Here is a 16273-nt window from a genome sequence, read left to right on the forward strand (position 1 = left end):
ACTTCTCTAATTTGTTGAAGCCTTGAACATGGTGAGCAACAATCTAATAGGGAAGCATCAGTATTTTGAATTGATCTTAGAAAAAGAGAGATTCAGGACAGCTGAGACACTGACCTTGGATGATTGGACTTATGAATGGCATAAAACAAACCATTTTTAAAGGGCATTTGGGTAAATTTAACCAGTCAATAAGCGATTTATGTATAAGTTGGTTATTGTACAATTGAAGAACGGAAGGAATAAACTTGATAAGGATTAGGTGACTTTTGGGAGCGAAAGTCACGGTGACTTTAGTGTATTTTGTAGTGTTTTATGAGAGAGAAAGATGAAAGAGAAATGACAGTTAAGATGAGAGAGAGATTAATACTAGAGAGAGAGTCACCATGACTCTCCCTCCTTAAAGTCACCTAATCCTTATCCGAGTTTATTCGATATGGAAGACTTTGCGAATATAAACTGAAAACAACATATAATAAGCTTTACACGCACTTTCAAATAATTACATGATTGTTTATGTCACATATGATAAGCTTTACAAACACAACAAGAAACTATGTATATCTTAACCTCGGAAGGAGAAAAATAAATGCATTTAGGTCACATATCGAAAGATTTTGGTTTTACTAGCATGCATTTAGAATCGAGTGTTGAGTGACATTTCAGAATCATAAATTTTTAGTTAAAAATCTTCAACATCCTCTGCTGTTGGTCTTGTAATAGGGATGGACCATCTCCCTAAGTGTGCGGTATAATTTATGCACCTGATTACGCCGTTTCCCTTAGGTCCATCGGGGAAGTCAAGGACGCTAATGCTTCCTGCATCAAGATGAAATGATCCCATCCATTCTTTCGTTAAATTAAGGCAGTGCGCCAGTAGTCCTATGTGAATCGCAGGATGAGAAACTGCAACTATAACTTCTCCTGATTTAGATTCATCGGATATTTCGTCCAACAGGGATTTCCAGGCATTTCCAGACTGATCCCATAATGTTGTTCGCAATTCATCGTCAACTTTATTTAACCATCCAGGCTGAAATGGCGGTAAACTGGATACATCCTGCAATAGATGAGAAAAATTTAGACAGAAAATAGTAATGATGTACACAAACTGTTCACCAAGCTATAAAGATAGTGATCATATAAAAACACATCTAAACTGTAATTTACTTGCCATTTTGGATTGTTTAAAGATATCTTCAATATCAAGGTACCCCATTTCCTTTGTCTCAACGTAGCGTGGCACGCAGTCAGCACCCAAGCAATCTGCAGCCTCTTGTACCTAAATTCATGCCTAACAGTTTAATTAGACTAGAAAATTAAAAAAAAAATATAGGAAATAGTAATTCAAGCCTAACTGTAATTGCAGCTGCAGAAACTGCATTTGTCTGCATTTTAACGTAATATAAATGTTTGCAGCATAACCGCAACCGCAATTTAAAAGATGCTTGCAATTGCAAATGATTAACATAGGAAATAGTAGTATGTCGGGATGACAGAACTAATAATTTAGCATGATGGAACAAAGTACAGTAAAAAGTAACATAAGTGAGGTTACCTGGGATATGGCCGTGGCTGTCTCGATACAAGATTTGCTAGGACTGCTAATTATGGAACTCACAGACAAATCAAGAAGTAGTTCTGCAGATTTCTGAGACTGTTATACATGAAAAAGGTCAGATGAGATAACTTCTTCCGTTCCAACTTATTTCTTATAAATGGATCGATACCTGTATAACACCAAGCATGTTCAATGGTTGATCACCGGCAAAAAGAAAACCACCCTGTTATAATAAGGTAGTTCTTTTAGAAACCAAACATGAAGAACTGCATTGAAATAAAACTTTTAGAATATATTCCAAAAGCTTAAGTTGTTTGGTGAAAGCACATGAATGGTTATCTGACATCCCAAATATATTGTACAATACATATACACAATGCACAATGTTTGTAAAGAAACGTTCACATTGCTAATTTTGTATCGTTAATTAATACATAAACATATCAGTAATCACCATATGCTGATCATAATTATGTACTTTGGGATGATCACAACAAGTAGGCATAGCGTGTTTGTTTTCAAGTCTGAAACTTATTCAATGAGTGTATTTAGTTAACATGAAGCTTCTTGCCGTAGCTTTGCAATGAGTGTGTGTGTTTTAAAGTCCAATTGGCCATGGTTCCAAATACAAAGATAGTTAAATATCTTTCCCCCACCTATATCAGAATAAACTCTTTCTACTATGCATGTATCACCAACAAAAAACATACAATTTTGTGTATTAAGTTAGTAATTTAGTATGATGTAGCAAAGATGTATCGCATCAGGGTAACAATTATGTCTTTAGTTGGTGTTGGACCATGAGGGGAAACCTCACTGGGTTGGATCGACACATTGGACTAAGAGCAACTACACAAGTGACTTTTGACACCACATCTTCACCCAAAATCTTAAGGCTTTGGGTGAAGATATGGTGTCTAACTCACTTGTATTGTTCTTAGCCCAATGTGTTAATCCAAACAGTGGTATCAGAACCCGGTTCGACTTGATGGGGGAGCAATAAGAGTGGTGTTGGATTGTGGACGCGGAGAGTCTCACACTTGAGGGAATATGTTGAGATATATCAACGAGTTAAAGTCCCACATTGGATGACGAATTGAGGTTGAGAAACATATAAGTGAGAGGACATATAAACCCAATGCCTTGAGGTTCTGGGTGACGATGTGGTGTCCAACTCATTTGTGTGGTTGCTCTTATCCAAATGTGTTGATTTATCCCAATGAAGCTCCCCCCCCCCCCCCCCATGGCCTAACAGTGGTATCGTACATAACTCGAAGTATCAGATGTGTATCAATATCGGACACTGAAACTGTCATTTTTGAATTATCTTGGCTTCATATTACCTGGTAGTCTGAGTTGTGGAATCAGCCTCGTGCTAATCTAATTATAAAGTAAGACTGCCTACCATACACCCATAATAGGTCGAACACGTCCTTGGACCCTACCATAGCTGGAGCATTATAGTACCAGAATGCCATTTTTGGAAGAATGGGGTAATATGGAAATACATGGTCATAGAGGATCTGATACCATGTCATAAACCAACTATTACAAAACCTTTAGCTACAAGTTGAAAGTATATGAATAGTTCTATTTAACACTTTCCAACCCGATGGTATGCATATCATAGGATTAACGACGAATTGATAAAATACAATAACAACAACCAAAGTCTTTTCCAGTTGGAGGAGTCTGCTATATATACGGATCAAACAACGCCATAATGTCCAATCATCATGAATCAAATCCAATGATAAACCATTAAAATCTATATCTCTCTTATTAGTTTGGCCTATTGATCTTACTTCCCTCTAACTCTAAGGAAAAGGGAAAATGTAAACATGGAAAGGTAGTTAAAGAATCTCAAACACATAAAAATGTGAGTAAACATCCATTGCAACAACCATATTCTTAAATATACAGTTTTATTTCTGAGCCCCTTCAAACATTTTGCAACTTGTATTGAGTGTTAGAATGAGTTAAATGAACACTTGGTAAAGTACTTCAAATTTCAACCAAAATTGCTTAGGGTCTGTAGGTGCGCTTAGCAACTAGTATTAGGAAAGAAATACCTCACAGGACAGACTATCCCTTGGTTTATCGGTTATGACTTTCACAGGAATCGGAATAAATAAGAAATTCAAACTATTAGAATGTTTGCTAAATACCCTTTAACCAGTTATATCTGATAAAATACATTTTCGCAATTTTGTGTTACCTCTGTATTTCCTTGAGTAGATCCGTTACAAACAAGAACAATCCGCTTACTTGCCTCTCTACCTCCAGATTTCCCTCCGGCAACAGGTGAACCAGGTGTCTGCATTAATAGTTTGATTCAATTTAAAGGAAAGCCTAAACAGTTGTCCACATTGCAGAAATTCACATCAGCTTATAATCTGAAATTGTGGTCTGCAATCGCAATTGCAGCCACAACATAATGGTTTTAGAGGTCTCTATAACAGCATCACAATCGCAGTTGCAGCCGCATTTTCCCTCGCTCTACCCGGTAAATGTACTATATACCTGGTTTAAGCGGTTAAGACAGATATGGGGAGAACCACCGTCCGGTCTTGGGGTGAAATCCAACACACTTACACCACAATTGCTCTGAAGTAAAGTTCTGAAGTATTCGTATTCCAAACCTGATTGTTTGGAACCGAAGTAAATGTGAGCATGTTATTCAAATTGACAAAATTCGAACCGTTAGATCATCAAATTTTCCTTAGAGGGAGAAACAGGTACCAATTGCTGTTGCAACAAGAGCCTGATTAACAGCATTGTGGGCAACCACAAGAACAGACCTGCTATCATGAGCTAGGATTTTAGTCCAGCAGTTCCTAGCACGATCCCATAGCTCTCTTACAGGATAATGACCGTCAATGATGAAATTTGAAGCATCTACCTGCCATTGATGAAAGGCCGGACCAAATCTCCTTTTTCCCTCTTCCTTCAACAAACCCTAAAATACAACAAAAACAACAATACCTGTCACACCATCCAAATAATAGGAGGAGCTTATTTGAATTTATCTCATGACATAACTTGTGTAAGTATTTGAAGTAGTTTACAGAAATAACTTGTGATATGTTGATTTTAGCCTATTTCAATAAGCTACTCAAGATAGGTCATAGAAACATCATAAACGAAAGTTATCTCGTGCCCTCGCTTTGATTCCCATCTATTATTCTTATGGTGAAAACAAATTTTGACAATGTAAATAGGTTTTCAATATGCATATATAACGAAAATGCCTAACAGCATATTGAATTGAACATACGTATTTGTCATATAAACTGTCACATTATAGGTGTTTATGTTTAATTAAGTTATGTAAATGAAGACTATGATAATGAAAATTTGAACTCTCAAGGATCATATTAATATAATGAATTCACAAGGGTGGCCAATTTAATGAAGCTGGAGCAAAATTGATCAACACAGTGCTTACTTGAAAGGAGTACAAATCAATTTCCCGTAGGTCAAACTCAGGAATAATTTGTTCTTGGCGAGCTCCCCAAATGATTTCAGCAGTTCTCTTTGATCGTGCCAAAGGACTAACAAGAAAAAAGAACAAACAAACAAACAAACAAACACAAAATCAGTGGCATGGCATTTGCAACCAATAAACAATGGAAGATAATGCATGTTGGTTTAATACAGAAACTAAAAAAGGCCTCTTGCAAGACTGTACATTAGCATAAAACAGTTAATGCGAAATTCAATAACTTGTTATTAGAAGAAGATTTTTTGTAAGAGTGAATATTGCATAATAGTCCCCAAAATTGTAAGCATAGGTCAAAATAGTCTCTCATTTTTGCAAATTGACAAACACATCCCTAAAATTGTAAAAATGCTAGTCAAATAACCTGAAAAAGGTATCTTTGCTTATATACGAGACCAGAGGGAGTAGCTTTTAATGACAGGAACTATAACATGGCATGTTAACCGAATATGCAGCTTCTCCACGTTGTTCCCACATCAATGCCACCACACCACAACACCAATGATTAATTAGTACAATTGCAATCACAACGTGTAATGTGACATATCAAGTTGATATGTCACGTCATAATTGACGGGTCACGAGGGGGATCATCCGCATTGAGTTTAAGAACAACTCTACAAGTGAGTTGGACACCACACATTAACCCAAAACCTTAAGGCGTCAGGTTTATGGGTCATCTCACTTATAAAGGGTTCAACCTCCACTTTTCTGATCAATGTGTGACTTAACTCACACTTGTCACAACAATAACTTCTAACGCCAGAAGTTAATAAAGTGACCATTTTGAATGACTATACAAATTCACCAATATATTTTCCAATTCAAAAAATCTAGTACTATTTGACCAATATTTAAAATTTCAAAACCAATTCGGCAATTTACTCGTTTTTCCAATATAGACATACAGATAAATAGACACACATATAGATAGACAAGCCACTAGGTTTTATTTAGTGGTGAGGGGTTTGGTAGTACGCTACAGGTCCTGGGTTCGATTCTCAGATCATTATAAATCAAAAAAAGATAGACAGGTAGACGGACCTGGAGAAACAAGCGTCGAAGTTATCATCAAAGAGCATTTGACGTGAAGTCTCAGCCTGAGACTCACCTTTCTTAGTAAGAACAGAGAAATCAGAACTACCTTGAATCCTTCCTTCAGCATTCCATGTACTTTGTCCATGTCTAACAAGCACCACTCTCTTTGCTACTTTCAATGGATGAAACACATTCTCTGATTTCTCATCTATCTCTTGAACAACGTTGCTGCTGCTACGAGTGCATCGAACGACCACGTATCTGGTTCTGGTTGTAGAATAATAATGTAGTAAAGAGGAACAAGAAAGTGTTATTGTTGTTGTTACTAAAACCATTACTACTTACTACTACTACTACTCTCTGCAACTGTTACTGATTTGTTCATTCATTGTTTGTGATGATTTGTTTTCATTTTTGTTAATTTTTTTGGGTTTGTTTGTATGGTTGTTATTGGTTGGTTCCATATCGTTTTGTTTGGTTTTTGGAGGCATATGTTAAAGCCAAAGATAAGTGTTCCATCAAGAGCTAGGATAAATAAATTAAGATATATTTATTTGATTCATTAATGCTTAATTAATTAATTGTTTTATGGGTTTGTTTGAATTGAATTATTTTTTAGTTTATACAAAATAATTTATGTTAATAAATAAGTTTTTATGTATTATTAAAAGCTTATCAAAAAAATTTATGAAAAACAACTCATGAAGATATAACTTTTGTTAATGGAAACTTATGAATTAACATAAAAACTTATTTATTTACATAAACTATTTTTTATAAACTAAAAAATATTTCAATCCAAACCGACGTTTATCTCTAAATTCTAATGAACTTGCTTAAAATAAAGTTTTAATTAATAGTTGTAAATACTTTATCCTTTCCACAATAATATACTTAAAAAAATATATTGAATTAAGACTGGTGTGTATAATGTTAATTACAGGAGACAATTGTTTCTATAAGCATAGTTTGGTAGTTATATCACTGATATGTACATTCACTTTTTTTTTTAAAATAGATATGTACATTCACTTATTCATTTTAAAAAGATGAAAATTCTAGCCACTAAATTATTTAACACAAAAAAAACGATTGAAAAATTATAGTATAACTAATGACGGGAATGGATCATCTCCTATAAGAGGGATTAATGTTAACATCTTGGCCTTTTATCCATTTTCTTATACTATGTATCTTGCACACAAAAATTTGTGGTTAAGATTTAATTTAACTAAAACCACTTTACAATGAGAGAATCCTCTCCCAACTAATAACACCAAAAATAAAAAAGAGACTGACCGAAACCGATATATAATAGATTTATCTGGTACTACTAAGCTCAACTTGGTGATCAAGTCAAGCTTAACAAAACACATACTAGTTAGCAAAAACTGAATGTGTGAATGTGATAGTCAAGCAGGGATGAATCTGAATGTGAAAATGACAGTCAAGTAGGACATAACATATGTTAGCTAATTATGCTAAATTTGTTATTATTAAGAAGCTGCTGCAAATGAATACTACTATTAAGCAGCATGTTAATATATATCTAAATGAATGCTACTGATGTTATGCAGCTTGCTAATGCAAATGAATGCATCTGTTAGCGACCTTATTTTTCTATATTTTTATCTATTAAAACTAGTTAAGTATATATTTAATTGAATTTTAAATTGAATATATTGTAAAAATAAAATTATTTTTGCTCCAAATATATTTACAGATTATCAACCTAGTAAAAATTAATTCTGCAAAAAATGTTTATTTTAAGCCCAATTTGTTTTTTTGTTGATTAAATGGATAAAAAAATTGATTAAAAATATGTAAAAAGGCCCTTTTGGCTCAATTTTATAAGAAGCCCAACCCGTGAAGAAAGTTGCTCTTTAAGCCCCCCTATGTTACTTATAAGTCCCCCAAACTGACAAAATTACCCCTCAGTAGTCAGTACATTTTGGTTTCTAGATTCCAAAATTGATTAACTTTGGAATGCATCTTCCGAAAATGAACTTTTATGTACATAAATTGATTGCGATTGCATTTAGATTTAGCTTGTGAATTCCTTTTCGCTGCTGTCCCTGGTTTATGTTGGTACAAGGATTTAGTTTTGTTTGTTTCTTTTTTCTAGACTATTTTTAAGTAATCAATTTGTACTCTTTTCTCTTCAAACATACATATATATCTTATCAACATAGGCTGGCATTAATTGAGGACCAATTACTATGTTTCTTAGTGGCCAAGTATACTAGAGTTCTTTTTACTTGGCAAAACTTCCAGTTATACTTTAATTTCTAACAATACAAAGCCAAACACTCCCAATATGTTCTACCACTCTTCTTTCTCTTCCCGATTTTCCACCATTCATTGTTACACTGAAGGAACAATTCATCCGCTAAGCAAATTGTCCTTTTCCTGCACCACATTTGCTTCAGCCTTCATCACAACATACTCATCCTCCCTTTTCATCTATTGAGTTTAGTGGATGAACAATTCATCACAAAAAATTGTGTTTCGGAACAAGTTACAATCCGAAAACTCTTAATTTCTAAACGTAACTTCTTCCGAAGTTAGAACAGAAAACAGAGTGGAACTAATTGATGAAGATGAGAGATTATGAGGCAAAATCTTTGCATGAATGGAAGGGATTGAGAAAGAATCCAAAATTTCGAAAGATGCGTGAAACTGATTTTTAACACAAATTCGGAAGATGCGTTACGAATATAAACATTTTCGGAAGATGAAATCCAAAATATTTGTCACTTCGGATTGTAGAATCCAGAACAACCTGAACCGAAAATCAAGGGCATTTTTGGGTTTATGGAGGGTCTGAAAGTAACATAGGGGGCCTAAAAAGCAAATCTCACCCGTGAACCATCAAAACCATTGACCCGAGACCCGCCCAAACCGAGTCCAGCTACGGTTTCATCTGCCCAACGGTTTCATCTGTCTTTGGCAAATTGGGCCCGAACCTGCCCGATGCACACCCCTAGCTCATGAAGCATATGCCTTATTTTTTTTCTTTTCTTTTTTGCAAATAAATAAGTCAATTATAGGCAAGAGAGTAAGTTATTTACCAACATTATGTAGATGGTAGCAAAATTGAACTTAAATTTCTTATGGAATGGTTGTTTCCGCGGTAGAATGTCATTTTTTAGCATAAACTACTATTTCAAGCTTGTTGAAATCACTACAAATTAACATTAGAACATAAAAATCCTCAAACCATCACATAAACAATGTCTCAAATCCGATCGCCGTAGATGAATATAATGTGACCAATATAAAAAATATTTAGTCTCAAGACTTTTCCCAAGAAAAATTATAGATTCAAGACATCCAAGGAGACTACATTTGTGCTTTATATAATAGTTCACTATCTCATGGATCATTAAATCATTATCCAAAAACATCACATACAAACCACAAAAATCTGTTTCGAAATTCCATCATTCACATTACTAATAAGTGAAAAATCAACTTGTAACTTGGGCCACATTAAAAGGGGTGTAGCATTGATATCACTCTTCCATGGCACGATTTTCTTCCGGTTGTTGTTGGGACACCACCACTTTGATCTCATTTTTAAGCACAGCAGGAGCTTTAATTATATGGATGGAATTGTTATACTCCTTAATATCTTCCTTCTGGTCCTTCAGCTTCTTGCCCTTCATCCTGAGGGATTTTAAATGTCAGAGAATAGAACAAAAAGAAAACAACCTGTAATAAAGCTTAGGGATATGAATAAAAGTCTTGTTAAAGAATAACCTATTCTTGTGGTGACTCTCTTCCCTGCTGACTCTGATCTTATCAATCTTTGGAATGGCCTTGAGGACATTTTCAGCAAGATTCCTGTCGTATCTCTCAGGCCTGTTGCGCTTTCTCTCGAACTCGAATGTTGAGTCCTAAAACAACATATAATAGTGTCAGGCTTCTCCAAACTGAGTAATCAACACAATATTGAGACAAGGACAACAAGGGAAAGGAAATCTTGTTTACCTGTGTCATATCCTTTCCATGCACCCGCCTATATGCCTTGGTCCATTTTACTTTACGAGGGTTTCTCTTCATTTTAAAGTTCTTGTGGCACTTAGATCTACAAAATCGAAAAATCTACAACAAGAACAGTTATGAGACACTGTAACCACACATGCCATGTAAAGAGGAGCTATGAACAAATACACACAAACAAAAACCTGCTATAGATTGGCATTTGACTACCAATTACATATTATCAAGTAAAATAGTGAAAATTAATAAGCTAGATAAGTGATCTAAGAAACCAAATCAAGGCTGCAACACAAGTATAGTAAGCAAGCCAATCCAGATTGGAATGATAAGGAGATTTGAAGGTTTGAAAGAAGGATCAAAGGGGTTTGAGGGATATCTAAAAAAAGCCCGTCCAAATCTCTAAAATTTATGGCGGATTACAGTGCACTAAACCAACTAGAACAACTTCAAAACTATGGTGGAAGAAAGCACCTTTAGAGGTGACTAGCTACTAGAGCGTCATTTCAGAATTCAGACAGTGTTATTAATAGCGGATTGCAGAAAATAGCATAATGCATACAAAACTGCATGTGAAATAGCAGAAGAAGAGCATAGTAACAGTAACGGAGACCATAGCGGTATGGTATGGCAGATTTTTTTAAAATCGCCATAGGTAACTTGTGAAGGGAATGCCCACCATGACGGCACCATAGCACGAAATAGCGTGTTTATATGGTAGTTTATTTGCCTTCCACCATTGACAACACTGATGAAGACAGAACATAGCTTACTTATAGACAGGTTTACATATAATGGTGAATACATGAGTAATATGCACCTACTCTTTAGCTTTTATACTTTAAAAATAGGTTGCGTGAAGCATATATGCCGACTCTTCAGTTTTATTATTTAAAAACCCTAAAATTCTCTTTTCTCTGCTATTGCCGTAATATCCACTAGCCAAACTGAACTATGCTATATCGCCTCTAATACCGCTAAATAACAACACCATTTTCATACATCTCAATCAAAATCAACTAATTCAACAAGAACTGTAATACTTTCTAAAATTAATAGTTTCTCTAATAACTTTGTGCACAAATGAAACAGGATATAGATAAGTAAGAGATTCCATCAGTGTGCTTCAAAACAGTTGCGCGTACTCATTCTGGGAGATGATGAATTTGTCAATGATGATGGAGAGATTGTGGGTTTGGAAATTGACTCTGAGGAAGAGAAGGAGACTGAGGAACTTGAGTGTAAGTCTTTTGGTGTTTTTGGTTTAGAAGGTGGATTACAAGGGGCTAACATTCTGGTCTTGATCGATAGCGGTGCGACACACAACTTCATCTCCCCCAAAGTGGTTGAAGCTCTAGGTTTGGTTATGGTTCCCTCCAATCCTTTGGGTATCAAGTTAGGTGATGGCCATCGTGTTATGACTATGGGTAAGTGTGTTGGAATTTCTATGGTGTTGGGTGACATGGAAACCACTCTTGATGCTTACATACTAGAGTTAGGTGGTGTGGACTTGATTTTAGGAGTGGTATGGTTGGAGACTCTTGGTAAGGTGACCATGGATTGGAAGGAAATGTCTATGTTGTTCACATACAAGGGTAACTTAGTGAAGCTTGTTGGCCAACCTTTAGATGAAAACATGGCTACCTTCCAGAATCTGATGACTACTTCCAGAGTGCTTGAGGATGACAATTGGCATACCTTGCTGACAACAAAGGAGGTATCAGACCAGGGACTACATGAGGTTAAAGACGGGGCTCTTCAAGCGCTATTAACCAATTTCAGGGGTTTTTTGTGAAATCAGTGGCCTTCTTCCTGCTAGCAACACAAGTCACCCTATTGTGTTGTTACATGGTGCTGGACCTGTTAGTGTGCGACCATATATGTACCCTCACCATCACAAAGATGAAATTGAACGGCAGATTGTTTGCTTCAGCAAGGGGTGATCCCGAATAGCACTAGTGCTTTCTCTAGTCCGGTCATCTTGGTTAAGAAGAAGGATAATTCTTGGTGCATGTGTATCGATTACCGTGCATTGAATAAAGTCACAGTGCAAGATAAGTACCCTATTCCGGTGGTAGATGAATTATTAGATGAATTGCATGGCTCTACATATTTTTCCAAGCTAGATTTTAAATCCGGTTATCACCAAATTAGGATGAAGGAGGAAGACATTCATAAGACGGCGTTTAGAACTCATGAAGGTCACTATGGATATATGGTAATGCCGTTTGGTCTTACTAATGCCCCGGCTACATTTCAATCGGTGATGAATGAAATTTTCAAACCTTACTTGAGAAAATTTGTCCTTGTTTTTTTTTTAGTATATAGTACTAATTGGGCCACTCATTTGGAACACTTAGCTTTGGTTTTACAAGTTCTGTTGCAGCATCAGTTTGTGGCTAACAAAGGCAAGTGTGCTTTTGGCCAAGAGCGGATTGAATACCTCGGACATGTGATCTCTAAGGCAGGAGTTACTGTGGATCCTTCTAAGGCTGACAGTGTGTTACAGTGGCCAGTTTCAAAGAATGTGAAAGGCGTTCGTGGTTTCTTGGGTTTGACTGGCTATTATCGGGATTTTATAGCTAACGATGGAAAAATTGCTAAACCTTTAACCGGTTTGACTAAAAAGGATGGTTTCCATTGGAATACAGCTGCTGAAGAGGCCTTCCAGCAACTAAAAATTGCAATCACTTCTGCCCCTGTTTTGGCTTTGCCGGATTTCACATTGCCCTTTGAAATTGAATGTGATGCTTCTGGTAAAGGTGTTGGGGCTGTGCTGATGCAGTTAAAGCATCCTATTGCTTATTTTAGCAAAGCTTTTGCATCATCCAAACTTTCCAAATCCGCTTATGATAAAGAGTTGATGGCGTTGGTCCTAGCTATACAACATTAGAGACATTATTTGTTGGGTAGGAGGTTTATTGTGTACTCTGATCAGAAGAGTTTGAGACACCTCTTGCAACAACGGATCGCTACTTCCAATCAACAAGAGTGGATGGCCAGACTGCTAGGTTTTGACTTCGAGGTTATTTACAAGGTTGGGGTGGAGAATAAGGTAGCTGATGCCTTATCAAGGCAACATGATGATGCAGAGATTAAAACATTGTTGTCGTACCCGATATGGACTCAAGGGGGTCAGTTGCAGCAAGAAATCATGCAAGATCCTGTTCTCAAGTGGATTGTGGAGGCCATTCAGTCAGATCCTATGTCTAAGCCAGGTTTTACTATCAAAGGCGGTATCCTATTTTACAAAAACAGGTTGGTAATTTCAGCTAAGTCTCCGATGATTGCTGATTTACTTAGAGATTTCCATTCTTGTCCTAGTGGGGGACACTCAGGCTATCTCAGAACATATAGGAGAATGGCAGGAACATTATATTGGCAGGGAATGATGAAACAAGTTCAAGAGTTTGTAAGAGCTTGTGATACGTGCCAAAGACAAAAGCATGCTGCCACTACACCTAGTGGATTACTACAGCCACTGCCTATTCCGGTGCTGGTGCGGAGCGAAATTTCCATGGATTTCATTACTAATCTACCTAAGAGTAATGGTTATGAAGCTATTTTGGTGGTTGTTGATCGTCTCTCCAAATATAGCCATTTTGTTCCTCTCAAACACCCATTTACTGCGCGTTCCATTGCTTCCATTTTTGTGAAAGAGATAGTTCGGCTTCATGGTGTTCCTAAATCAATCCTTAGTGATCGTGATCCTTTGTTTGTGAGTATTTTTTGGAAGGAGCTCTTTAAGTTGTTGGGAACCGTGTTGAAGATGTCATCTGCTTACCATCCGCAAACCGATGGGCAACCGGAGGTGGTTAACAGGTGCTTAGAATCCTATCTTCGATGTTTCATCTCTGACCAACCGAAATCTTGGGCTCATTGGATTCTGTGGGCAGAGCTGTGGCACAACACCACATTCCATATATCTACAGGGTTCACACCTTTTGAGGTGGTGTATGGCCGGAAGCCTCCCGTGTTGGTACACTTTTTAGAGGGAGAGACTGGAGTTGAAGCCGTGGCACAGGAACTACGAGATAGAGATGAAGCTTTGAGGCAGCTGAAGTTCAATTTGCAGAATGCTCAGGAACAAATGAAGGTTCAGGCTGATAAAAAGAGGAAAGAAGTGCAGTTTGAGGTTGGGGATTGGGTGTTTCTCAAGCTAAGGCCCCATAGACAACAATCTGTGGTCCAACAGATCCATCAAAAGTTAGCTCCCAGATTCTTTGGTCCTTATCAAATCATCAAGAAAGTTGGATCGGTTGCTTATAAGCTACAGCTGCCTACTATATCAAAAATTCATCCAACATTTCACGTTGAAGAAAGCAGTTGGTAATTACACACCAACTAATGAACTGCCTGCAAGTCTGGAAGTCGATAAAGGAGATGTGATTCCAGCGAAACTGCTGTCTTGGAGGGATAAGTTTGATGCTGGCACACATACTCGAGAATGGTTAGTGCAGTGGGAAGGCATGGATATTGGTGATGCGACATGGGAGGAAGAATTGTTGTTGAAAAGTCGATTTCCAGACCTCTGCCTTGAGGACAATGCTGTTTATGAAGGAGGGAGTGATGATAGGAATGGGAATGGGCCTGTTAACAAAGAAGGGGATGTGCTGGTTCACAAAGAGAATGTCGAGCCCAAAGTGTGGCGTGTGTATGAGAGGAGAATTAAGAAAAGAGTCACAAAAGGAGTGTGATGTCTGAGGTGGCAGCTTGTTAGGATATATTCCCTCAATAAATATCATAGTGGGAATTAGTTATGATATCACTTCTTTTTGTTATTCACCTTTGTGGTTAGGCAGTAAGAGAAACTTTCTCTACTGAGGAGCCTTAGCTCTGGTTGTATTTCCAGTTTTCCATTCATCATATATACAATAACTTCTTACCATTTTATATTGTTATCTCTGCTCTATCAAGATTGCACTCCTATTAAATTCTCGTTTCAACTCTTGCCGCAATATCCGCTAGCCAAACTATATCAGTGGCCTCTATTTCCAAAATAGCAAGATTAGGATAATGTCTCAGTTTCCATAGTGAATTCATCCAAATGCACTATGCTATATCACCTCTATTACCGCTAAATGACAACACCGTTTTCATATATCTCAATCAAAATCAATTAATTCAACAAGAACTATAATAATTCCCACAATTAATAGTTTCTCTACTAACAAGCACGCAAATGAAACAAGGTTTGGATTGGCTTATTTGAGCTTGTTACTGGCATAAGTTTTGTGAGACTGACTGAAGAACTTATGAAAACAGCTTATGACAATTTTCACAAGTTTTTCTCAGCTTATTTTTACAAGTTCTCAAATATAACTTATGTAAACAAATCTTAGCATATATAAAAACAATTTATCTTAATTTTATCTTTTGTAAATAAAAGTAGCTTACATAAGCTTATTTATACATAAGCGCTTATCATGATAAGTATTGTGCTTGTGCTATAAGCTGCAAATAAGCTGTTTACGCAAACAAACCACATATAAATAAGAATTTGTAGTTACATTATACCTTTGCATCGTTACGAACAAACTGAATTCCATGTCCAGGATATACAGTAGAAGAACAGAACCAGCACTTCTCCAATCTCATTGCACCTCCAAACTAAATCAATAATTTCACTACAAAAAATCAAAACATAGTTCTGTTAATATAATATCCAAAATCAAGTTATATGAGTTATTGTATCTTAGTTGAAATTCGATTAAATGGAAAATAATCGATAAAATGGTATCAGCGTTAAGGAATAATGAAATTGATGAAAAAGTTGGAGAAGGGAAAATGAACCTGGTGAATAATTAAGAGAGAAGATGAGAAGGTGGAGAAGACGATAAACCCTAATTTCGGGGCGGTGTGGCCGCCACTTTTGTTAGGGTTACGAGAACGAAGGGTTTATGTGCTTCGCCTCAATATACTGTAATTCAAAGGAATTTTTTATTTTTTAATCCACTTGATTAAAAAAAAAAACTTAATCAGTCTTTTGATCCTTAAAGATATTTTAAGTTTTACCATGGTCCTTAAAAAAAAGTCAAGATTGGTCTCTTTAAAGACACATCTGTTTTTCAATTGGTCATTTCCGTCAATTTTTAACAAAAAATGTTAATTTTAGTAGACTGAATTGTGGATGTCATTAAGTGTAAGTGGTCCACCAAAAACCTTATTAATTT

The 16273-nt window shown here is 36.4% G+C and overlaps 2 protein-coding genes across 2 annotated transcripts; both read right to left on the reverse strand.

Moving 5' to 3' along the window:
* Nucleotides 1-457: 457 nt before the first annotated feature.
* LOC123923378 (probable 2-carboxy-D-arabinitol-1-phosphatase) lies at nt 458-6574 on the reverse strand. Its single transcript, XM_045976066.1, has 9 exons — nt 6105-6574; nt 5007-5112; nt 4301-4517; nt 4082-4200; nt 3777-3875; nt 1728-1781; nt 1556-1654; nt 1172-1279; nt 458-1057 (listed from the first exon to the last, which is right to left on the reverse strand). Exons 1-9 carry the CDS (start codon nt 6431-6433, stop codon nt 680-682), a joined length of 1509 nt encoding a protein of 502 aa, XP_045832022.1. The 5' UTR covers nt 6434-6574; the 3' UTR covers nt 458-679.
* Nucleotides 6575-9367: 2793 nt separating this feature from the next.
* Nucleotides 9368-16058, reverse strand: LOC123924022 (probable ribosome biogenesis protein RLP24). Its single transcript, XM_045976785.1, has 5 exons — nt 15894-16058; nt 15618-15727; nt 10092-10205; nt 9861-9997; nt 9368-9767 (listed from the first exon to the last, which is right to left on the reverse strand). The coding sequence occupies exons 2-5, from the start codon at nt 15696-15698 to the stop codon at nt 9614-9616; spliced, it is 486 nt and encodes a 161-aa protein (XP_045832741.1). The 5' UTR covers nt 15699-15727; nt 15894-16058; the 3' UTR covers nt 9368-9613.
* Nucleotides 16059-16273: the final 215 nt, after the last annotated feature.

The sequence above is a fragment of the Trifolium pratense genome, linkage group LG4 (assembly GCF_020283565.1).
Source record: "Trifolium pratense cultivar HEN17-A07 linkage group LG4, ARS_RC_1.1, whole genome shotgun sequence".
Lineage (NCBI taxonomy): Eukaryota > Viridiplantae > Streptophyta > Magnoliopsida > Fabales > Fabaceae > Trifolium > Trifolium pratense.